The sequence below is a fragment of the Oncorhynchus keta genome, chromosome 17 (genome assembly GCF_023373465.1).
Source record: "Oncorhynchus keta strain PuntledgeMale-10-30-2019 chromosome 17, Oket_V2, whole genome shotgun sequence".
NCBI lineage: Eukaryota > Metazoa > Chordata > Actinopteri > Salmoniformes > Salmonidae > Oncorhynchus > Oncorhynchus keta.
Window position 1 is genome coordinate 19,964,389 of NC_068437.1, and position 20,778 is coordinate 19,985,166.

General features: G+C 41.7%; 2 protein-coding genes across 3 annotated transcripts in view; one reads left to right on the plus strand and one right to left on the minus strand.

The window, feature by feature from the left end:
* Positions 1-3,843, minus strand: part of znrf1 (zinc and ring finger 1) — a 31,763-nt gene extending 27,920 nt beyond the window's left edge. For both annotated transcript variants that reach the window (XM_035790860.2, XM_035790859.2), the window contains exon 1: positions 2,696-3,843. In XM_035790860.2, coding sequence (XP_035646753.1) covers positions 2,696-3,080 — 385 coding nt within the window. In that variant the 5' untranslated portion in view covers positions 3,081-3,843. The remainder of the gene's footprint in view (positions 1-2,695) is intronic.
* Positions 3,844-5,074: 1,231 nt separating this feature from the next.
* Positions 5,075-19,861, plus strand: gins3 (GINS complex subunit 3). Its single transcript, XM_035790858.2, has 3 exons — positions 5,075-5,390; positions 11,951-12,184; positions 19,246-19,861. Exons 1-3 carry the CDS (start codon positions 5,220-5,222, stop codon positions 19,474-19,476), a joined length of 636 nt encoding a protein of 211 aa, XP_035646751.1. The 5' UTR covers positions 5,075-5,219; the 3' UTR covers positions 19,477-19,861.
* The last annotated feature ends 917 nt before the right edge of the window (positions 19,862-20,778 follow it).

Sequence of the window (20,778 nt, forward strand, 5' to 3'; positions counted from 1 at the left end):
AGTGTAGACTGTGTGTGTGTGTCCCTCTTCCTCTGTATACACTGTGCTGAGCTAATGGGAGAAGGGAGAGAGACAGTGTTTGAGGAGATGGGAAAACAGAAATAAAATGAGTGACCTATATTGTTGAATCGTGCTGCCAGACAGTTTAGCACATATGTTCCACAATCCCATAATTCAAAAAGACTTGCCACCCAAAACCCAGCCACAACAGTGTGTGTCTACAGTAGTGCGTGTGTTATCGTTGTCATTATTTACGTTTCAATTCAAATGGAGGTGTACACAAGTGAATGATTGCTTATGGCTCTAATCTGAGAACAATTACATTGGCTTCCGCTAAAAGAGAGTTCAGTCAGTGCTCTGCTCAGCTCACATCGGTGAGTGATTACTTATCTCTGTGACAGGTGACTGAACACGGTGGGTCAAACACAGGAGAGATATTACACAGACCATTTTTAAAGGGTCTTTCATCTGAAAGTGATTAACAACAACAGTAGGTGAACAACTCACTAAGTGACAATGCAGAAAGGACTCTGTTTAGGAACAGCATTAGTGGAGGGAGAATTGTCTCAGTGTTGTTCACTGCTTGCATCTAGATCAAACAGTTGACTAATCAGAAGGAGGTTTCCTGTCAGGATCAAGTTTATCAGGCAGTCATACACCAGCCGTGTAGGCACGGAGGAAGCCAGGCCCAACCAATCAGATTGAGCAACAACAAAAATATTTACTTGTCAGTGTTCCAAACAGGACATTATTTGTCATGCAAATAAGCTGTGTGTTTTTGGTCCACCCAAATTTCAGCTGGCCCACCCACAGCACTGTCATACACTATTGATAGAGTGTCAATGCAGTATCACGGAGGCTGAGGAAAAGGACAGGGCAAAACAGTCCAGTTGGTAAAGATCAGAGGCCTCTGTGATATTTGGGCATTTCCACTGTAACGGAATTATGCTGAGACTCAGATATGTCCATTTAAAATGTATGCCAAACAAAAAACATTGATTTCAACTCTTATGCAAAATGACTATTTTGAACAATTTACACAGTAAAAAATAATAATTCAATGGAAAAACTGTGCAAAGTTTGATAACATAATTAATTGGTAACACAGCTTTATTCTGTTACTAAACATATCTGCACAGTTCATCCTGTGAATCCGTTTTTGAAAAATGTTCAGGGAAATGTTTAAAAGTAGTCCTTGTGAATAAAGTGATTTTTCTTATTTTTCCACACTATGAGGTTGGAATAATACTGTGAAATTGTGAAAATTATAATAATTACTTTTTTGTGTTTTGGTGGGTTGGCGTTCTGGCATACCTGATGGCCTGCCTCCCCACTCAGACCACTCCCAGACAGTCCTAGCAAAATTCTTCCTTGAGAAATGGCTATTTCCTAAGAATCATTTTTTTTCATCTTTTTGACCATTTTAATTGAAAACAATCAGAGTAGGTTCCTTAATTGATAATGAGATAAGAAGGGCTGTCTTGGACCAGGGTAATTCTGCTCCCATAGAATTGCCCATTTGTAATGATCAAACCCTTGGAGAAGTACAGTATATCCCATTGTCATAGGAGTGCTCTGTGACTTTGTGTCATTACATTGTTAATTTTGCAGCAGAACTGTCTACGGTCTACCATGGTGGCAACTCAAGCCTTCGTGTGTTAAAATGATTTGCAGACTGCCAGTACTGTTTCTAGTTTGACAAATCAATTGAAGGCAACAAGATGTCTGACAAATGCTCCACTGAGATAAGAAATATCCAGAAAAAAAATACTACATACTACGATAGGAGTGTGACCATAACAGACTGTAGGGTTTGAAATTGATACAATTTAAGATTGTGTCTCTGTCTCAAAACATGCTCTATCAGAGACATAGACATGGAGCTCAGAATGGAGTTACTGGAAATCTGTAATACTGTTGGTCTAGAATAGACAAGGCATTGGTCTACTTAGCATGGCCTTCACTTTTCAATCCCCATTAATAAATATCCTGTGAAACTGAAACCTGAATACATTGACTATCTTTTCCATCCTTAGGCCTTCTTTAGCCACCCCCCAACCAGAGTGGACAGAAGAAAGCGGTTTTGAAAACAGGGCTAAAATCTGTACCCGAAGCAGGACCAGTGCCTTGCTCACAGAAAGCTTCTCAGTCACATAAACATGAATATCAGGGGTCGCCTAGCGATAAAAGGGAGGCAAACAATCTGGATGATGCCTAACTCTCTGTTTCCCTCCCATGGGCTGCTGTTTTGGGCTTTAGTAATGAGGGCCTGGGGACCTGAGCCAGTGTCCTCAGTTTTCTGCAGCTCAGGCCCTGACAAGCCCAGTCAGTGACACATATTGTGGTTTGAGGTAAGCGGATGATAATGCTGGGCCCTCCCTCCTCCTCTCTAATCATAGGCCAATTGACTGAGCTAGATTTGGGAACATGGCTTATTAGTGTCATTTTTCACAACAAGGTATTGGAGACATCCTGCCAGACAAGAGGTCAGACACTCAAATCCTGACTTAGAGGCCTGCTGTACACACATACATGATCTGCACAGCCGCACACACTTCACAAATGAATGAATGAAGTTCCACGGATGGTAGGGAAGTTTGCTGATGACATCTAGCCTAATGTCAATGCATCCCTCTGTAAACCCTGATAACTTCGATGTATGCTGCCAGCCAGAGGTGGATGTGTTGACACTTACCACTGTGGGCGCTAAACCACCGGGGTGCAATGTGCAGGGGCAAGGTGTCTGCCAACGACCCTCGGGATCCCAGATAGAGCATACCGTCCGTGTGATGCCCGCCGCCTGTTTCCTGGTAGCCGTTACCATGGGCAGCGTTAGTGCCAGACCCCCCTCCGGCCCTGTCCGAGTCAGTTCCTCTGGGGGTATAAAACCCAAAGGGCACCGCAGGACTATGTTCTATGCCCATCCCAGCCACTGAACTCACTGAGCGGCTGCGTAGCCCCATAGTGCCACTCGGTCGGTAGTGGCCAAAGTGAGCCGAGGGCGGCACTGCGCTGTCATCCGTCGAGACACCGGGAAAAGCACCCCGTGGCCGCCCTGCCGTACTTTGCTTGCCCCCCATCCAAAGTACCCGAGCAAAATGGGTGGGGGTTGTTGAAATGGGGGCTCCGCAGAGAGTCGAGCCGTCACTGGAATCGCCCCCGACACGCCTGTCTGCAGTGGACTTCTCGCCCTTTGCCAAAGACAAAACGGCACCTAAAAAAAAATCTGGGTTGTCAAGTCTGACTAACAGACGCAACAGCCCATTTCCCTGACCGCAGCATGAGCGACTGGGTGCTTTGATTCACACCAACCGAGAAAAAAATAGAATCTATAGGATGATGTCAAACGAATGACTGAAAAACAAAACGGTAAAGATAAGCAACACGTTTTCCCTCACAGCTAATGACAGGTAGCTTGCCCCAAATCACAACAAGGTTGACAAACAAAGCGCAACAAACGTATCCGACAGTAGCGCTTCTCCGCAATTGGCTACCACATTTACATGTATTATTTTGCCTTGACTGGCTCAGCTGATCATAGCAATGACAACTGTTGCTGTCTGTCTGCCAGTATGTCTTTCCAACGATGTGAGTCCACTTGTTCTCCGGTTCCCGGAGATTCGGGTCAATGTATGCCGCTCCCCTGCACTATCATATCTGCGCGCTCGCTCTCACTCTTGCTGCTGGCAGACAATGGCGTTCAGTGCGCATACTCGGATTATCAATGTAAAGACAGTGTGAAGAGGGAATACACAGTACTCTATATTCTTAATCACGATTAATTGATTAACAGATTGTCTTCGTTGTCTATCTCTTCTAGAAATCCAACGATGGCTCTTGTCTGGCTCGTCCCCGGCTGCCAAATCAGAATGCAGTGTGAGCAGAGGACGAGATATGTATGACCTGATGTCATAACCAAGTTAACATGCAGATGGCACAGCATTCATATTTCTCACCATATACGGCATTGTTGAGATTATTGACTCATGAGTAATTATGGGATTAGGCCTACTAAATCTCATCCTGTTGATTAGTAGCCTTCATGTATTTCCCCCCAAATAGTCCTAATTGTTATTGGCATAAATTATTGCCGAACTGTTTATTAGTCTACTGTTAAATAAACTATAAATGAACAAGCAATGAAGACTATTCACCATTTATAAACCCAGTAAACAATTTGTAAGGTGCCAGAATGTAAAATAAACTACCACTGTGTGTTTTTTAAAAAGCAATCTGACTGAGAAAACGGTGTATCATTCCATGGTATCGCAGTTGAAAGACAAAGGATAGCCTATAGGCCTACGGAACGAGTCCGAGGTATTTACTTTGCCTTCTTTTATTAATGTGAGTGGGTGTGCCACTGTGCCAGGAAACACACATCAAATGTGTGTTAACAATCTCTTTGATTTAGGCTACACGTGATACAGGTTGGCCTATGTGTCTGAATGTGTGGGTTTGAGTGACAGCACAGTCAGGGGCGACAGACACCTGTCACTCCCATTCACTCATGCAACAAGGCAGTCTAACTAACAGTATATCCGAATGTTATATCTCAGGTCAAAATAACCCAATTAGGGCATCCTTGTTGATGTGGTCATTAAACATAGCCTACCTTACCCCCCACCCCCACACAAACACCGACCTACAAGATAACTATTTTAACTGCTTCATACAAAGGCGACCTTGGGACCTCCACTGGCTAAATTAGTAATTGCAAGTTACTAATCACTCACCATCACTTAAACGTGCATTGTTGTTGCAAAGAAATACATGCCACCTCAGACTGAACAGCATGGTTATCAGCCTGAATAACGTGTTTTCAGCGATACAGGTTAGAGTATTTTAGCCTATATGATCAGTGAAAAATATTGCTAGTCTGCTAATAATGCACGGAGATTTGAGGTTTTTTTTTTAAGAACAAAGAAAAATAAGCATTAAGCATATGTCTTTCATGTGCACGTCTTTCATGTACTCTTCTCATAAGAACCAGTAATTATAGGCTAAATGTTAAGAAAGCTCTCTGTTTTATCCGATTGTTTTGACTGTCGAAAATCGATTGCTCTCGCCTGACTCAAAAGCGGACTGTTGCGCATGTCGGTTCATTTCGAAGTTTCGCGCCAAACCAGGGAAGCAAAGTGTAAACAGTCCCACACAGCAGAAGTTAGCGACCTCACTAATAACTTGGCAGATATCTACTTTTGAACTACTGTGAGTTTTTAATGGAAACACATTCGTACCTTCCCGTGCCTCCCGGAGTGGGGATGGAAGAGAATTTCTTATCTCTTGATGACATTTTGCTTTCTCACGAGAGGCTACCCAGTCGGACAGAATGCACATTTCCCGGACTGGGATTCCTGGAGAAATCGAGTGACTCGCGAGACATTCAAGAGGTCAGTCGAACATGTGAAACAACGTAGAACGAAAAACCACATCTGATAATGTTACTGTGTAGCCATTAATCTCACCACCTGTGGCTGTTAGCCAGCTAACTAGTTATCGTTTTAGTTATCCACTTGGTATTCCTGCTGGTCATTCAGTCACCTCGTTCACTAGCCCTAGATCATGACCCAGTTCCATTACATTACACAAGTCACTTGATGAAAGCAACATTTAAAATACGTATTTTCTAGACGTTTAAGTTCACTTCAATTTTGTTTCTGATTGAAAGCAAGAAAGGTATTTCATGTTTAAAATGCATATTTTACACGATGTTGAAAAGGCGTCTTTTCCGGACGTTGACATTTTTTTTACTTCCGGAAGTTGAAATAAGGTTTATTTTAGGTTCTGAAAGAAAGTTGACAATTAGTAATTTATAGACCTTTGTTTGGGCCAAATAAGGCTCGTCCATACCGGACAAAATCTGAACCAAACAGACGTGCACTGGTGATTTTAGCATTAGCTTGGTGGGGGGGAAAAAAAGAAAAGTGGGAGATGCATGCCAGCAAAGCCACTACACAATACATTAATTGCACTATAACGGTGACAAACGGTGTCTACATAAAGCTGCAGTCCTAACTTCTTACCACTGCTACACCTGGCTATCAGCAGAGCCTTGTCTGCCGCGAAACAGTTAATTCAGCCTCATTTACTACCTTTAAAACAAAACAGCTGACTTGCTTAAACGAATGTGGTTTCTACAGACAATTTAGATGTACAAACTATGGCATAAGGGGGCGACGAGCAGATAAAAGGCAATTTCGATTAAGACATTATTGAGCGAGCTAAGACTGAAGTAGTCCATTTTGAAATGTACAGCGACAGAATTCAGAACATGGGCCGTTCTTAGTGTATTCTCCCTGTACAGCAAGTCAGAACCGTAGGATAAATACAGGGGGCATATAAGCAGACAATGAAAGCTCTTCCAAAATGTGTTGATTACATTTCTCTAAAACACATTATAGGCTACATGTGCACCACCAAATCAGAACAGTAGGTTGAAATTAAGAGGGGTAAATAGACAAAATTATTAGTGTACGGCACATGGGATACTAACAGCTTACTACACAACATACTCCTAGTATTACTTTCATAGCTACAGTATAGATATCTCCCTGGCATATTACAGCATTTATGCAGCAGCATACAATGCATTGTTGGACTCACCTTGTTGTGCTGTGCTCACTTGAACAGGAAGGTGGTGCGGCGGTCCTTCGTTGGCAAATTTTGTCATCAAAGTCTGTAATTCTCTGGATTTATAGTGCTTTCAAGACAACAGGAACTCTGGGGGGAGGTTGAATCATGATGACGTCAGTGATCTTCAGGTCGTAGCTCTAGAAAGAGGCCCGAGTTTCGAATGTACAATTCCGAGTTGGATAAAAGTTCAAAACGTATTTTCCCAGTCGTAGCTCATTTTTCCCAGTTGTCTTAGACTCACTAAAGCCAGATTTTTCAGTTCGGAGTTAGTTGTTTTGAGCGCTGAACAAATCATGCTTCATTGACAGCATGGCCAATGTTGAATATTTAAGATTCAGGGTCTCTTTTCCTAGTTTAAAATAATAGACTTTGGACCACACAGCCACTCCACAGAATAGCATTGCTTTGCAATACTTGCAGTTAGCCACACTGAATCCTTCCAAACCACTCATTGTTGAATTTGAGATTTCCATGTGTAATGTTTATGTTCAATGGCCGATGAGCACCTATACGTTTTATCTATAATTTATTTTATTTGTTTTATTTTATTTTCCTTCATACAACAAGGATTACAAAGGATTTATCAGTAGATTGTCGACTTGATTCATGATGATGACTGCTAGCTAAGATTTTGAAAGTATGATGTTGACATGATCAGTCAAATCAAAGCTACTGTACGCGTAATGTGATTTGACTTCATTTGATCTGTGGCTTATGACATTGAGCCTTCTTGGTTGGGCACTTCTAATGGAACTCTATGGCAGAAACCAAGGGGCTAGAATTTTCTAGCAACACTGTATTTTCTCCTGGCTTGCCCCACCACCACCACAGAAAGCACTGATCTAGGCTGAAACGCCTGGATTTTTGAGCTGCCTTCCTCAAGAAAACAAGAGACCATGTTTATGTGGCTTTTTTTAACTCCATTACATATATTTTTTTGCATTGTTTGCAAACTGATGTGACATGTATAAATGCCAAAATAGCATGCAAAAAGGATGGCCCGCCACTGCGTAAATGATTGGTTCAGCTACCCAACTTTATCAGGTGTTATCGCGAGCCTATTTGTAATGTGTTTACAACAGCGGGAAATACAGAAGTATTTTATTTAGTCAAAAATGGACAGATACAAACTTGAAACCACTAATGACAATGGGGTAAAACTCCTGGACAACAGTTGTGATTGTCCATTCCAAATGGTCCCTTTTACTTTGACCTGTCCTGTTTTTAGGATTTGTTTGTTCACATGCTAGTGCATTTTTATTTTGGTTGAGCGCCATTTAGGTTAGGCTATTTGATCTGAGAAACCTGCATGATGTAAAAAGTGTCCTTCTCAAAATGTATGACAATGTAATATCTCCAGCCTGTAGGCTACAGAAAGGCCACATACCCTTTCTACAGTGGTTCCTCCTTTAAAAGTTGTGAGCTTGCACTGTGGGACTTAGAGGTACCCAGCTTCACGGCTTCATTGTTCCAGACCACCACAAGGGGGAGTTAGAGCACTCATTGTGTATTTGGTTCCAAGGTTTTTATATGACCAATCATATCGAGTGGTTCCAATGACGAATTTTGACGCAAGCCACCCTTGCCTCATGGCATCCTTCAACAAAGATGGCTGACAAAACATTATTGTGGAACCAGATGTAAGTTGTTCTAACGCGGGGGAATAAACGACTTGTGTAGAATGTAAACCTCGATGCTGTCAACTGTGTTTTATGTCTGCGTAGCGTAATGGAAAAAATAAAAACTTCTGGCCTAGCGATCGATGACTAATGAGCTCGCTGCCCAGGCTTGCATAATTACAAAGAGGAGATTCTCCTGATTTTAAGATGGTGCCCGTGAAACAGTTTTGCTTCCGTCCCTCTCCTCGCCCCTACCTGGGCTCAAACCAGGGACCCTCTGCACACACAGACAACAGCCACCCTCGAAGCATCGTGACCCATAGCTCCACAAAAGCCACGGCCCATGCAGAGCAAGAGGAACAACTACTTCAAGGTCTCAGTGAGTGACGTCCCCGATTTGAAATGCTATTTGCGCACACCTCGCTAACTACCTAGCCATTTCACACCGGTAAACCCGACTTGAAAAAAATGGAAATATACACATTGCGATATTGTTTCCAGCAGCACATTTCCAGTCACCAACGCTCTGGTAAACACGAAAAATGCCTTACCAGCTCTGTTAGGGTGAGTAAAATGGTCAGAGTAGTCTCATTTGTGTCTGGAAGTAGCTAGCCAACGTTAGCTTGGGTGCTTGACTGCTGTTTTTATAAGGCCGGAACGCTCAAATCAACCCTACTCCTCGGCCCGAAGGTCCAGTGTGTGCTCTGAGTGAAATGGTCTGAATTTACAAACAATTTTTCTCTGAATGGAAACACCATGATATTAATCAAATTATGCCACATTTCTTCAAATCAATCCTATATACTATGTTATTACAAAAAAGGTTTTAAATTCTCTGGCATGCCAGTACGGAATACTATCAAACGCTTCTCAAAGATGCCCTCTGGTGGTCAAACTAGCAACTAACTTGCAGTAACTGAAGAAATGGCTGAGAATTCAATGACCTGCCACAGAATGCTGCAGCAGCACGCAGGGTGTGCCGCAGTGTGACGTAACTTTTAGAGCAACCACTGTACCATGTCCTACATCTGCTGTATGATCTTTATTTTTATGTGGTGGAGCGCTGCACTAATGCGTCTCTCGAACAGCACCCCGAAGAAGTGCGCTGGGAATGGACAAGCAAAATATTTTGCGCCCCTACCTTAGACAAAATGTGAACTGCTTATCACAGGGTGGCATCATCCCTCACCTAAAAATTGTATTAATTACATTTTTATTTAACCTTTTATTTAAATAGGAAAGTCAGTTAAAAACAAATTATTATTTACAATGACTGCCTATCCCAGCCAACTCCTAACCCGGACGACATTGGGACTCCCAATCACGGCCGGTTGTAATACAGCATGGACTCGAACTAGGGTCTGTAGTGATGCCTCTAGTACTGAGATGCAGTGCCTTAGACCGCTGCCCCACTCGGAAGTCCATATGCCACTGGTTGAGAGAAATTGTCATTGTCATCCCAGAATTCTGGGAGGTTTTGTGTTGTTGTTGGAGGTGAGTATTGGTCAGTTTAGTGCAGAAAATGCAGCCCTGATCGATCTGCCTAATCAGTGGGGTGGCCGTGGTGTTATGAAGGGGGGAGTTTTGTTAAGAGCACAGATAGTTATAAACATCTTTGCCGCGATTCTCAGTCTAAACATTAGCATGCATCGCTTGTGGTGCGGTTTTGGAAGCATAAGGACCTTTCATATCGGTGAGAAATATTTATTTTTAAAAAAATTAAAGGTTAGATTTATACACCTTTTTAAAAAATGTTTATGCTGTGGATTGTTTCGAATCACAAGATCGTGGGCCTATGCCTATTTGGGAAGCCCCACAATTTGGGCAACTGAGTGTGGCAATAGGCCTAGTTGATAATAACGTCTTAGTTTCTCAAAATCATTGTCAGGTGGGTTATTCATAAAAATCGGAAATAAAATTATCACTTTTAGATGTTTAAGTCAACTAATGCTGTATCACCAGCCCCTGCCATATGGACACATTGATACACCATGATCCATTGGTGGCTAAAGAAATGAGTACATGGAACTCGGCCCATTTTAATTCCTATTTTTATGATTAACCACTTGACAATGATTACTTATACTACAGCTTTATTATTGAAAAGAAAACCATTCCACAAAATATACATATGAAAATCATAACTGGCACGCAGAATAGTAGAAATGGCCGGATAAATTGTAATCGGATATTGCCTATAGACTACTTTGAAACAAGGTAAGCCATGCCTCATAACTACTCCAGGAGCAACCTGAGGAGTTGCAGGAGAAATCCAGCTCAAAATAGGCTCTGTATGTTCTGCGTGTGTGATAGTCATCATGTATCTTATCCATCCAATTTAATTCCACTAAATTATGCAAATTAACCTATAGGCCGATAAGCATGATGGTCAAATGTATTTCCATCAATAAATAAAAAGCATTACTTTACAATGGGATTTTTTTTTATCCCAGTCATTTTGGCCAGTAACAGGATTTTTTTATTTTTTTTATTTTTAAACTTTATCGGATTTGTATTTTTTCTGACAAAAGCCGGCCATTGCCTGCCAATGGAAACCCTGTCAGGGATATGAGTCTAGCGAAGTTGTAAAGTATGGTGGAGCTGTTTTACAGAAACATTTCATGCAATCTCATTGGCTTGTAGTGGCCTTGTTGTTTGAGCAAGAGTTTTGGAAAATATTGCATTTTGAAGACGTGCATCCATAGACGCGATATTGCAAATTTGGTGCGAGTGGTTCTGGAGAAGATGTTTTAACATTAGAAATTATCCAAAAATGTATCAAGAGCAAAAAATAATAATGTTCTGGTATTTGGCAAGCGTGGTAAAGACTACAGAATTAGCTAATTCTAGGGCGACGTGTCCATTTTGTCCTGATGGTCTCAGTGGGCCCACAGCTTGAACCCCGGCATTGCTGCTTGCAGCTGTATTTCTCATTATTAATAGGAGACAAATATAAGCACCCACAAATTGTGTAGCTATAGACTCATATAATGTTATAAAGTAATGAGCCTTGTGCGTGGCTAAACTGAAATGCATTTTGGGGAGATGTTTGTTGTGACTGTATACAGTTTATTAGGTATACCATATGGTTCGCTCCTACAGACAGTGTGTCATGTGGCTGTGGCTTGCTATATAAATCAGGCAGACAGGCGCCGATGCAATTCAGTTACTGTTCGATTGAATGTTAGAATGGGCAAAACAAGTGACCTAATCCAGTGGTTCTCAATCCTCTCCTTGGGGACCCCCAGCCATTTAATCTATTCCAGAGCTAGCACACCTTTTTCAACTTGTCAACTAATGATCAATCTCTTGATCAATCCCTTGACTATGTGAATCAGGTGAGCTAGTTGAGGTTTACTACAAAATTGTGAAACATCTGAGGGTGCCCGAGAAGAAGTTAGAGTACCAATGACCTGAGTGACTTTGAGCGTAAGCAGCATGACTCCATGGCCACATCATGCCTGGTGTCAACGGTACAGGCTGGTGGTGTAATGCTGTGGGGATTGTTTTCCTGGCACATGTTAGGTCTATTGATACCAATTGAGCAATGTGCCCATGCCCCAAAGAATTCAGTCTGCTCTGGAGGCAAAGTGGGTCCGGCCCGGTACTTGATGGGTGTGCCTAATAAGGGTATATATCTAGCTAGCGATGTTATTTTTGATCCATCACCAAAATAATATTTTTCTCCGGTCTTCCAGGGTACGAAGATGGAGATGCCCCTGTTCCTGGCAAAGGGCTTGTATGAGAGGAAGAGGCGTGTTGTCTCAGTGGAGCTGCCTAAGGTCTACAAAGAGGGCTGGAGGACTGTGTTCAACGCAGACCCCACTGTAGTAGACCTTCACAAGATGGGACCCTATTACTATGGCCTTGGCTCCCAGTTGCTGCACTTTGACAGCCCTGAGAATCCGGAGATTGCCCAGGCAGTACTTCAGGTGAGTACAGCACACAAACAGTGATATCAGAGGGTATAAATATCTCACTGCTCACTCCACTACCCCCCCCCTTGGCTGCTAGCTGAAACTTTCCTTTGACTCTCTCCCCAGAAACTGTGCATATCCCAACTAACGTTCCTTGTTTTATTAGTCTGCTGTTGATACAGTCCCAAAAATGTTTGGCATGTCAGCAATCAAGTTTTCAAGATATAGAACTTTCAAAATATAGAAAGTGTCACAGTATGATGCGTTTTGCATGAATCGAGTTTTCCTTCCATATCAATCATGGGGTGATATCGTACTATCACTCTTTTAACATCATCATTGATTTCATATAAGGGAGAAGTGTATAGAGAATTGTGCAAACCGATTCTGGGGAAAAGGTTTTTGAAGACTACAATTTTAAACATACTGGCCCTGTGCAGAAACCCAACTCCTGCCTCATTGGTGCTACTACCATAGCAAAATTATTTCTCACTGATCTTTATCTATTTGTACTAGAGGCCGACCGATTATGATTTTTCAACGCCGATGCCAATTATTGGAGGACCCAAAAAAAAGCCTATACCGATTAATCGGCCGGTTTTAAAAATAAATAAATAATAGTAAATACTTTTTTTTTTGTAATAATGAAAATTACAACAATACTGAATGAACACTTATTTTAACTTAATATAATACATCAATAAAATCAATTTAGCCTCAAATAAATAATGAAACGTGTTCAATTTGGTTGAAATAATGCAAAAACAGTGTTGGAGAAGAAAGTAAAAGTGCCATGTAAGAAAGCTAACGTTTAAGTTCCTTGCTCAGAACATATGAAAGCTGGTGGTTCCATTTTAACATGAGTCTTCAATATTCCCAGGTAAGACGTTTTTAGGTTGTAGGAATTATATTTCTCTCCTATACGATTTGTATTTCATATACCTTTGACTATTGGATGTTCTTTAGAATTGCCGGTGTGACAAGATAGCTTCTGTCCCTCTCCTTTCTCCTACCTGGGCTTGAACCAGGAACACATCGACAACAGCCACCCTCGAAGCAGCGTTACCCATGCAGAGCAAGGGGAACAACCACTCCAAGTCTCAGTGCGAGTGACTTTTGAAACGCTATTAGCACGCACCCTGCTAACAAGCTAGCCATTTCACATCGTTTACACCAGCCTAATCTCGGGAGTTGATACGCTTGAAGTCATAAACAGCTGCTGGCAAACACACGAAAGTGCTGTTTGAATGAATTCTTATGAGCCTGCTGCTGCCTACCATCGCTCAGTCAGACTGCTCTATCAAATCATAGACTTAGTTATAACATGATAACACACAGAAATACGAGCCTTAGGTCATTAATATGGTAAAATCCCGAAACTATCATCTCGAAAACAAGACGTTTATTCTTTCAGTGAATTACGGAACCGTTCCGTATTTTATCTACCGGGTGGCATCCATAAGTCTAAATATTCCTGTTACATTGCACAACCTTCAATATTATGTCATAATTACGTAAAATTCTGGCAAATTAGTCGGCCCAAACTGTTGCATATACACTGACTCTGCGTGCAATGAACACAAGAGAAGTGACACAATTTCACCTGGTTAATATTGCCTGCTAACATTTAATTTATTTTAGCCAAATATGCAGGTTTAAAAATACAGGGAACACTTAAACAACACAATGTAACTCCAAGTCAATCACACTTCTGTGAAATCAAACTGTCCACTTAGGAAGCAACACTGATTGACAATGTCACATGCTGTTGTGCAAATGGAATATACAACAGGTGGAAATTATAGGCAATTAGCAAGACACCCCCAATAAAGGAGTGGTTCAGCAGGTGGTAACCGTAACCACAGACCATTTCTCAGTTCCTATGCTTCCTGGCTGATGTTTTTGGTCACTTTTGAATGCTGGCGGTGCTTTCACTCTAGTGGTAGCATGAGACGGAGTCTACAACCCACACAAGTGGCTCAGGTAGTGCAGCTCATCCAGGATGGCACATCAATGCGAGCTGTGGCAAGAAGGCTTGCTGTGTCTGTCAGCGTAGTGTCCAGAGCATGGAGGCGCTACCAGGAGACAGGCCAGTACATCAGGAGACGTGGAGGAGGCCGTAGGAGGGCAACAACCCAGCAGCAGGACCGCTACCGCAGGAGGAGCACTGCCAGAGCCCTGCAAAATTACCTCCAGCAGGCCACGAATGTGCATGTGTCTGCTCAAATGGTCAGAAACAGACTCCATGAGGGTGGTATGAAGGCCCGACGTCCACAGGTGGGGGTTGTGCTTACAGCCCAACACTGTGCAGGACACTGTTTGGTATTTGCCAGAGAACACCAAGATTGGTAAATTCACCACTGGTGCCCTGTTCTCTTCACAGATGAAAGCAGGTTCACACTGAGCACATGTGACAGACGTGACACTCTGGAGACGCCGTGGAGAACATTCTGCTGCCTGCAACATCCTCCAGCATGACCGGTTTGGCGGTGGGTCAGTCATGGTGTGGGGTGGCATTTCTTTGGGGGGCAGCACAGCCCTCCATGTGCTCGCCAGAGGTAGCCTGACTGTCATTAGGTACCGAGATGAGATCCTCAGACCCCTTGTGAGACCATATGCTGGTGCGGTTGGGCCCTAGGTTCCTCCTAATGCAAGACAATGCTAGACCTCATGTGGCTGGAGTTCCTGCAAGAGGAAGGCATTGATGCTATGGACTGGCCCGCCCGTTCCCCAGACCTGAATCCAATTGAGCACATCTGGGACATCATGTCTCGCTCCATCCACCAACACCACGTTGCACCACAGACTGTCCAGGAGTTGGCGGATGCTTTAGTCCAGGTCTGGGAATAGATCCCTCCGGAGACCATCCGCCACCTCATCAGGAGCATGCCCAGGCGCTGTAGGGAGGTCATACAGGCACGTGGAGGCCACACACACACTACTGAGCCTCATTTTGACTTGTTTTAAGGACATTACATCAAAGTTGGATCAGCCTGTAGTGTGGTTTTCCACTTTACTTTTGAGTGTGACTCCAAATCCAGACCTCCATGGGTTGATAAATTTGATTTCCATTGATAATTTTTGTGTGCTTTTGTTGTCAGCACATTCAACTATATAAAGAAAAAAGTATTTAATAAGAATATTTCATTCATTCAGATCTAGGATGTGTTATTTTAGTGTTCCCTTTATTTTTTTGAGCAGTGTATATACTTCTATGTATTGATTTTAAGAAAGGCATTGATGTTTATGGTTAGGTACACATTGGAGCAACGATACGCACCACATCAATTATATGCAAAGCAGGACACGCTAGATAAACTAGTAATATCATCAACCATGTGTAGTTAACTAGTGATTATGATTGATTGATTTTTTTATAAGATAAGTTTAATGCTAGCTAGCAACTTACCTTGGCTTACTGCGTTCGCGTAACAGGCAGTCTCCTCGTGGAGTGCAATGTAATCAGGTGGTTAAAGCGTTGGACTAGTTAACTGTAAGGTTGCAAGATTGAATCCCCTGAGCTGACAAGGTAAAAATCTGTCATTCTGCCCCTAAACGAGGCAGTTAACCCACCGTTCCTAGGCCATCATTGAAAATAAGAATGTGTTCTTAACTGACTTGCCTAGTTAAATAAAGATTAAATAAAGGTGTAAAAAAAAAAAAATGTCCAAATCGGTGCCCAAAAATACAGATTTGCGATTGTTATGAAAACTTGAAATCGGCCCCAATTAATCGGTCATTCCGATTAATCGGACGACCTCTAATTTGTACCCTTTTAGTTGTATAATATCACTAGAAAGTTTATGATTGAGTCACCACCCAGGTCAAATGGTTGAACACGCTGACAAACCCATTCAGTGTTATGTCCCATAATCAGCCACTAGGTGGTGCTATGTGATCGAATTGTCATTGACTAAAAGGCTGCGTAGTGTTGTTTTGTTGCTGGGCAGACTGACAAATCACATCAGTCATCTTTGAAAAACAATTACTTCAAGTGAATCCAACAGGATTATTATTTGTCTCTCTGCATCCACAAAGGATGACTGAGTTTCATCAAATGTTTTTATTCACCTCTTGTATTTTCTTGAGCTCTCGGTATGCTTGTGTGTATTTCTCGTTGCTTGGGTTGATGTGAAACATTATATTCTCATGGCTTATCCCAATGATGCTTGTAAACTCTGTATTGCTGATTCTATGTAATTGGCCATTGAGAGGCTTTGAAGCCACCAGTCAGCCATATTGGCACACTCCAGAAGGAGCTGTCCTCCCATAGGAATCAATGGAATTCTACAGTATTTCAATTAATTGTTTCAAGGACAGAATGACATGTATTCACATTTTTTGCAGTGGGGAGAGTAACATTAGTCATCCATTTTTATATATATATATATATATATATATATATATATATAAAATGGATGTGTGTGTATTATTTTTTAGCTCGTAATGTAATTTTTAAAGTATGCATTTAAATGTGCAATAGTCTCCCGATTGGCGCAGCGGTCAAAGGCACTGCAGTGCTAGAGACGTCACTACAGACGGTTTGGCCGGCCCGGATGTCCTTGTCCCATCGTGCTCTAACGACTGCTTGTGGCGGGCCGGGCGCATGCACGCTGACTTCGGTCGCCAGTTGTACGGTGTTTCTTCCGACACACTGGTGCGGCTGCCTTCCGAGTTAAGTGAGCAATGTGTCAAGAAGCAGTGCGGCTTGGCAGGGTCGTATTTTGGAGGAAGCATGGCTCGCGACCTTTGCCTCTCCCAAGTCTGTACGGGACTTGCAGTGATTGGGCAAGACCGTAACTACCACTTGGATATCACGAAAAAGGGGTAAAAAGTACAACAAATAAAGGTACAATTTGAAAAAAATCACGTCGCCATTTCCTGGTTGCTAAAATTCTAACAGTTTGCCCAATTTTAGTTTGACAAAACAAGCATAGAGAACCATTGTACCATCTAAACCACTGTTAAATGTCTTTTCATTAACCAAAACTATTGTATTTTCAGTTTGAAGCTGGTGTACAAAACCGAAAGTAAAAGATGCAACATAAGAACGGGAAGCATAGAAATGGCAAAAATAGAACAGATTTAATGCATCTTAGACTTGCTTTCAATGACAGATCTATAACTTAAATTTCTATGTGAATATTGTCCAGGTGTCCAAAAAGTTACATATTGAAGCTTTAAGATGTCTGTAATAGAATACATGTGGCAACAATTAATATAGACATTGATAAATGCATTTCTGTAGCTGTATTTTATTTATTTTTTACAATAGAGGGTGAGTGCCAAGATGGAGTCACTGCTTCAACACAGCTCGTGTGTGTGTGTGTGTGTGTGTGTGTGTGTTACTACCTCCATTCAAAAGTTTGGAGTCACATAGAAATGTATTTATTTTTTAATGAAAAGAAGAAAAAATGTGTCCATTTAAAATAGCATTAAATTGATCAGAAATACAGTGTACACATTGTTACTTTTGTTAATGACTATTATGGAATATCTACATAGGCCCATTGTGAACAACCATCACTCCTGTGTTCCAATGGCACGTTATGTTAGCTAATCCAAGTTTATAATTTTAAAAGGGTAATTGATCAGTAGAAAACCCTTTTGCAATTGTGTTAGCACAGCTGAAAACTTCTGATTTAAAGAAGCAATAAAACTGGCCTTCTTTAGACTAATTGAGTATCTGGAGCCAGTTGAGGACTTGTGAGGTGTCTGTTTATCAAACTAGACACTAATGTACTTGTCCTCTTGCTCAGTTGTGCACCGGGGACTCACACTCTTTCTATTCTAGTTAGAACCAGTTTGCGCTGTTATGTGAAGAGAGTAGTACACAGCGTTGTACGAGATCTTCAGTTTCTTGGCAATTCCTCGCATGGAATAGACTGACGAGTATCAGAAGAAAGGTCTTTGATTCTGGCCATTTTGAGCCTGTAATTGAACCCACAAATGCTGATTCTCCAGATATCCAACTAGTCTAAAGAAGGCCAGTTTTATTGCTTCTTTAACCAGAACAACAGTTTTCAGCTGTGCTAACATAATTGCAAAAGGGTTTTCTAATGATCAATTAGCCTTTTAAAATTGTAAACTTGGATGAGCTAACACAACGTGCCTTTGCAACACAGTGATGGTTGCTGATAATGGGCCTTTGTAGATATTCCATTAAAAAATCAGTCGTTTCCAGCTACAATAGTAATTTACAACATTAACAATGTCTACACTGTATTTCTGGTAAATGTTATGCTATTTTAACGGACCCAAAAAAAAAAAACATTTCAAAAACAAGGACATTTCTCAGTGACCCCAAACTTTTGAACGGTAGTGTACACTGAACAAAAATATAGAAATGCGATATGTAAAGTGTTTCATGAGCTGAAATAACAGATCTCAGAAATGTCTATATGCACAAAAAGCTTATTTCGCTCAACTTTTGTGCACAAATTTGTTTACGTCCCAGTTAGATAGCATTTTAGCATTTGTCAACATAATCCATCCACCTGACAGGTGTGGCATATCAAGAAGCTGATTAAACAGCATGATCATTACACAGGTGCACCCTGTGCTTGGGGACAGTAACAGGCCAATTTAAAATGCCACAGATGTCTCAACTTTTGAGGTGGTGTACAATTGTCAGGAATGTCCACCAGAGGTGTTGCCAGAGAATTCAATGTTGATTTCTCTACCATAAGCCACCGTCTTTTTAGAGAATTTGGTGGTACGTCCAACTGGCTTTACAACTGCAGACCACTTGTAACCACTCAAGCCCAGGACCTCCACATCCGGCTTCTTCACCTGTGGGATCGTCTGAGGGGAGGGGAGTGGGGGTGCTGAGGAGTATTTTTGTCTAATAATGCCTTTTTGTGGGGAAAAACACATTTATTGGCTGCGCCTGGCTCCCAAGTGGCTGCGCCACTGCCCAGTCATGTGAAATCCTATAGATTAGGGCCTAAATTCATTTATTTCAATTGAATTATTTTTTTTCTATGAACTATAACTCAGTAAAATCTTTGACATTTTGTCTGTTGCCTTTTATTTTTGTTCAGTATAAATCATTGGCTTAACCTCTTCACCTCCAGACATTCATTGGTCGTTTCCGCCGGACCATGGATTCCTCACAGAATGCCTACAACGAAGACACGTCAGCCCTGGTGGAGCGCTTGGATTACCTGGAGAGGGCACTGTTTCGGGCAGGGCAGAGCGGCCTCAACAGCTTCCAGAACTGGGAGAGGGGCCGCGCATCAACCATCACTGCCTCTAGCCTGGTGCTCAACTACCGCAAGAGGAAGATCACTGATCTGCAGCCCTGAGGGACATCTCCAAAGATGCATCCCAAATGGCACCATATTCCCTATACAGTGCACTACTTGGGCCCTGGTCAAAAGTAGTGCAGTATAAAGGGAATATGGTGCCATTTGGAACCCAAAGCAACAGGCCAGAAGAGAAATGACTGAGTTGGAAGGAGAGTAGTGGAGGTGTGTGTGTCATAAAAGATAGAAAACTGATTCCCACATGAAACTTAGCTGAGGTTTGCTTTTATGTTATGGTGTAATCTTGTGTTTTATTTTGAGATCTTTATACACATTCTGTACACAAATGTTTTTCAAAGACTTTGTAAATAATTAAAAAAATATCTGCTTTACGTAATGTAAGTTTGAATGTTTATAAAATTAAAGCTACCGTAGTCTTTAAATTGGATGTCATCCTTAAAGTAAGAAATGTTGCAGTTTAACAGGAATGTTAAAAAAAAGTAGAGTTGCCTTATTTTGCCAACGCATGTGGCCATGCATTTCATCAGAGAAGATAAGGCAAAACAACTTTTAAATGGTTGTGTAAGGATTAACAGGAATGTATTACCATATTATCTAGCTCTGCATGCATAATGAATGTAACCTACCCTTTCTTCATAAATGTCATTATTACAACAACAACTTAATGAATATATGCCAGAACTGATTTACCGCACATCTATTTAGTCTGTTTGAAAACCATCTACAGTACATGATCATATGCTGTGTTCATAACCAAGTGGGAAGGTGGTATTTATCACACGACTGGGGAAAATCCACTGGAACGCCCCACCAACGGGTAATTGTTTAACTAGGCAAGTCTTTTAAGAACAATTCTTATTTACAATGATGGCCTACCAAAAGGCCTCCTATGGGTGCTGGGTTTAAAAATATAGGACAAAACACCCATCACGACAGGAAAATAATTACTAGTGGGAAACGATCATCCCTGAGCTCAAGCGTCTTCCACACGCTAAGTAAATGACATCTAACAGCGTTTTTGTTAGTTAAATGCAGAAACATTTTTTAATAAGAAGCAATCTATTCATTTGGTTTTTAAACACTTGAATTTGTTTCCAAGCATGATAGCTGTACTTTTAGTTTATGGTGGACGCTGTTTGTTGGCCATTAGCTGATCAGCGTTTCTCAACGAGTTCAAAGCACATGAATATATCCAACTGGTATTTATGACTTCACAACTAGTAACGACGTTAGTCTACAGAGGAGCAGCTTGGATCTCTGCACATAGAGAATGATGAAGGATTCTTATCTGTCCCATTATGTCATCTGAGCACACGGGCAGAGCCATTGAGGCCATCTCCA

Excerpts from the sequence above, each read along its gene's own strand:
- gins3 (XM_035790858.2), top strand. The coding sequence starts at position 5,220 with ATGGAAACACATTCGTACCTTCCCGTGCCTCCCGGAGTGGGGATGGAA. Across the intron at positions 5,391-11,950 it reads ACTCGCGAGACATTCAAGAG|GGTACGAAGATGGAGATGCC; the intron begins GTCAGTCGAACA and ends CCGGTCTTCCAG. Across the intron at positions 12,185-19,245 it reads TTGCCCAGGCAGTACTTCAG|ACATTCATTGGTCGTTTCCG; the intron begins GTGAGTACAGCA and ends CTTCACCTCCAG.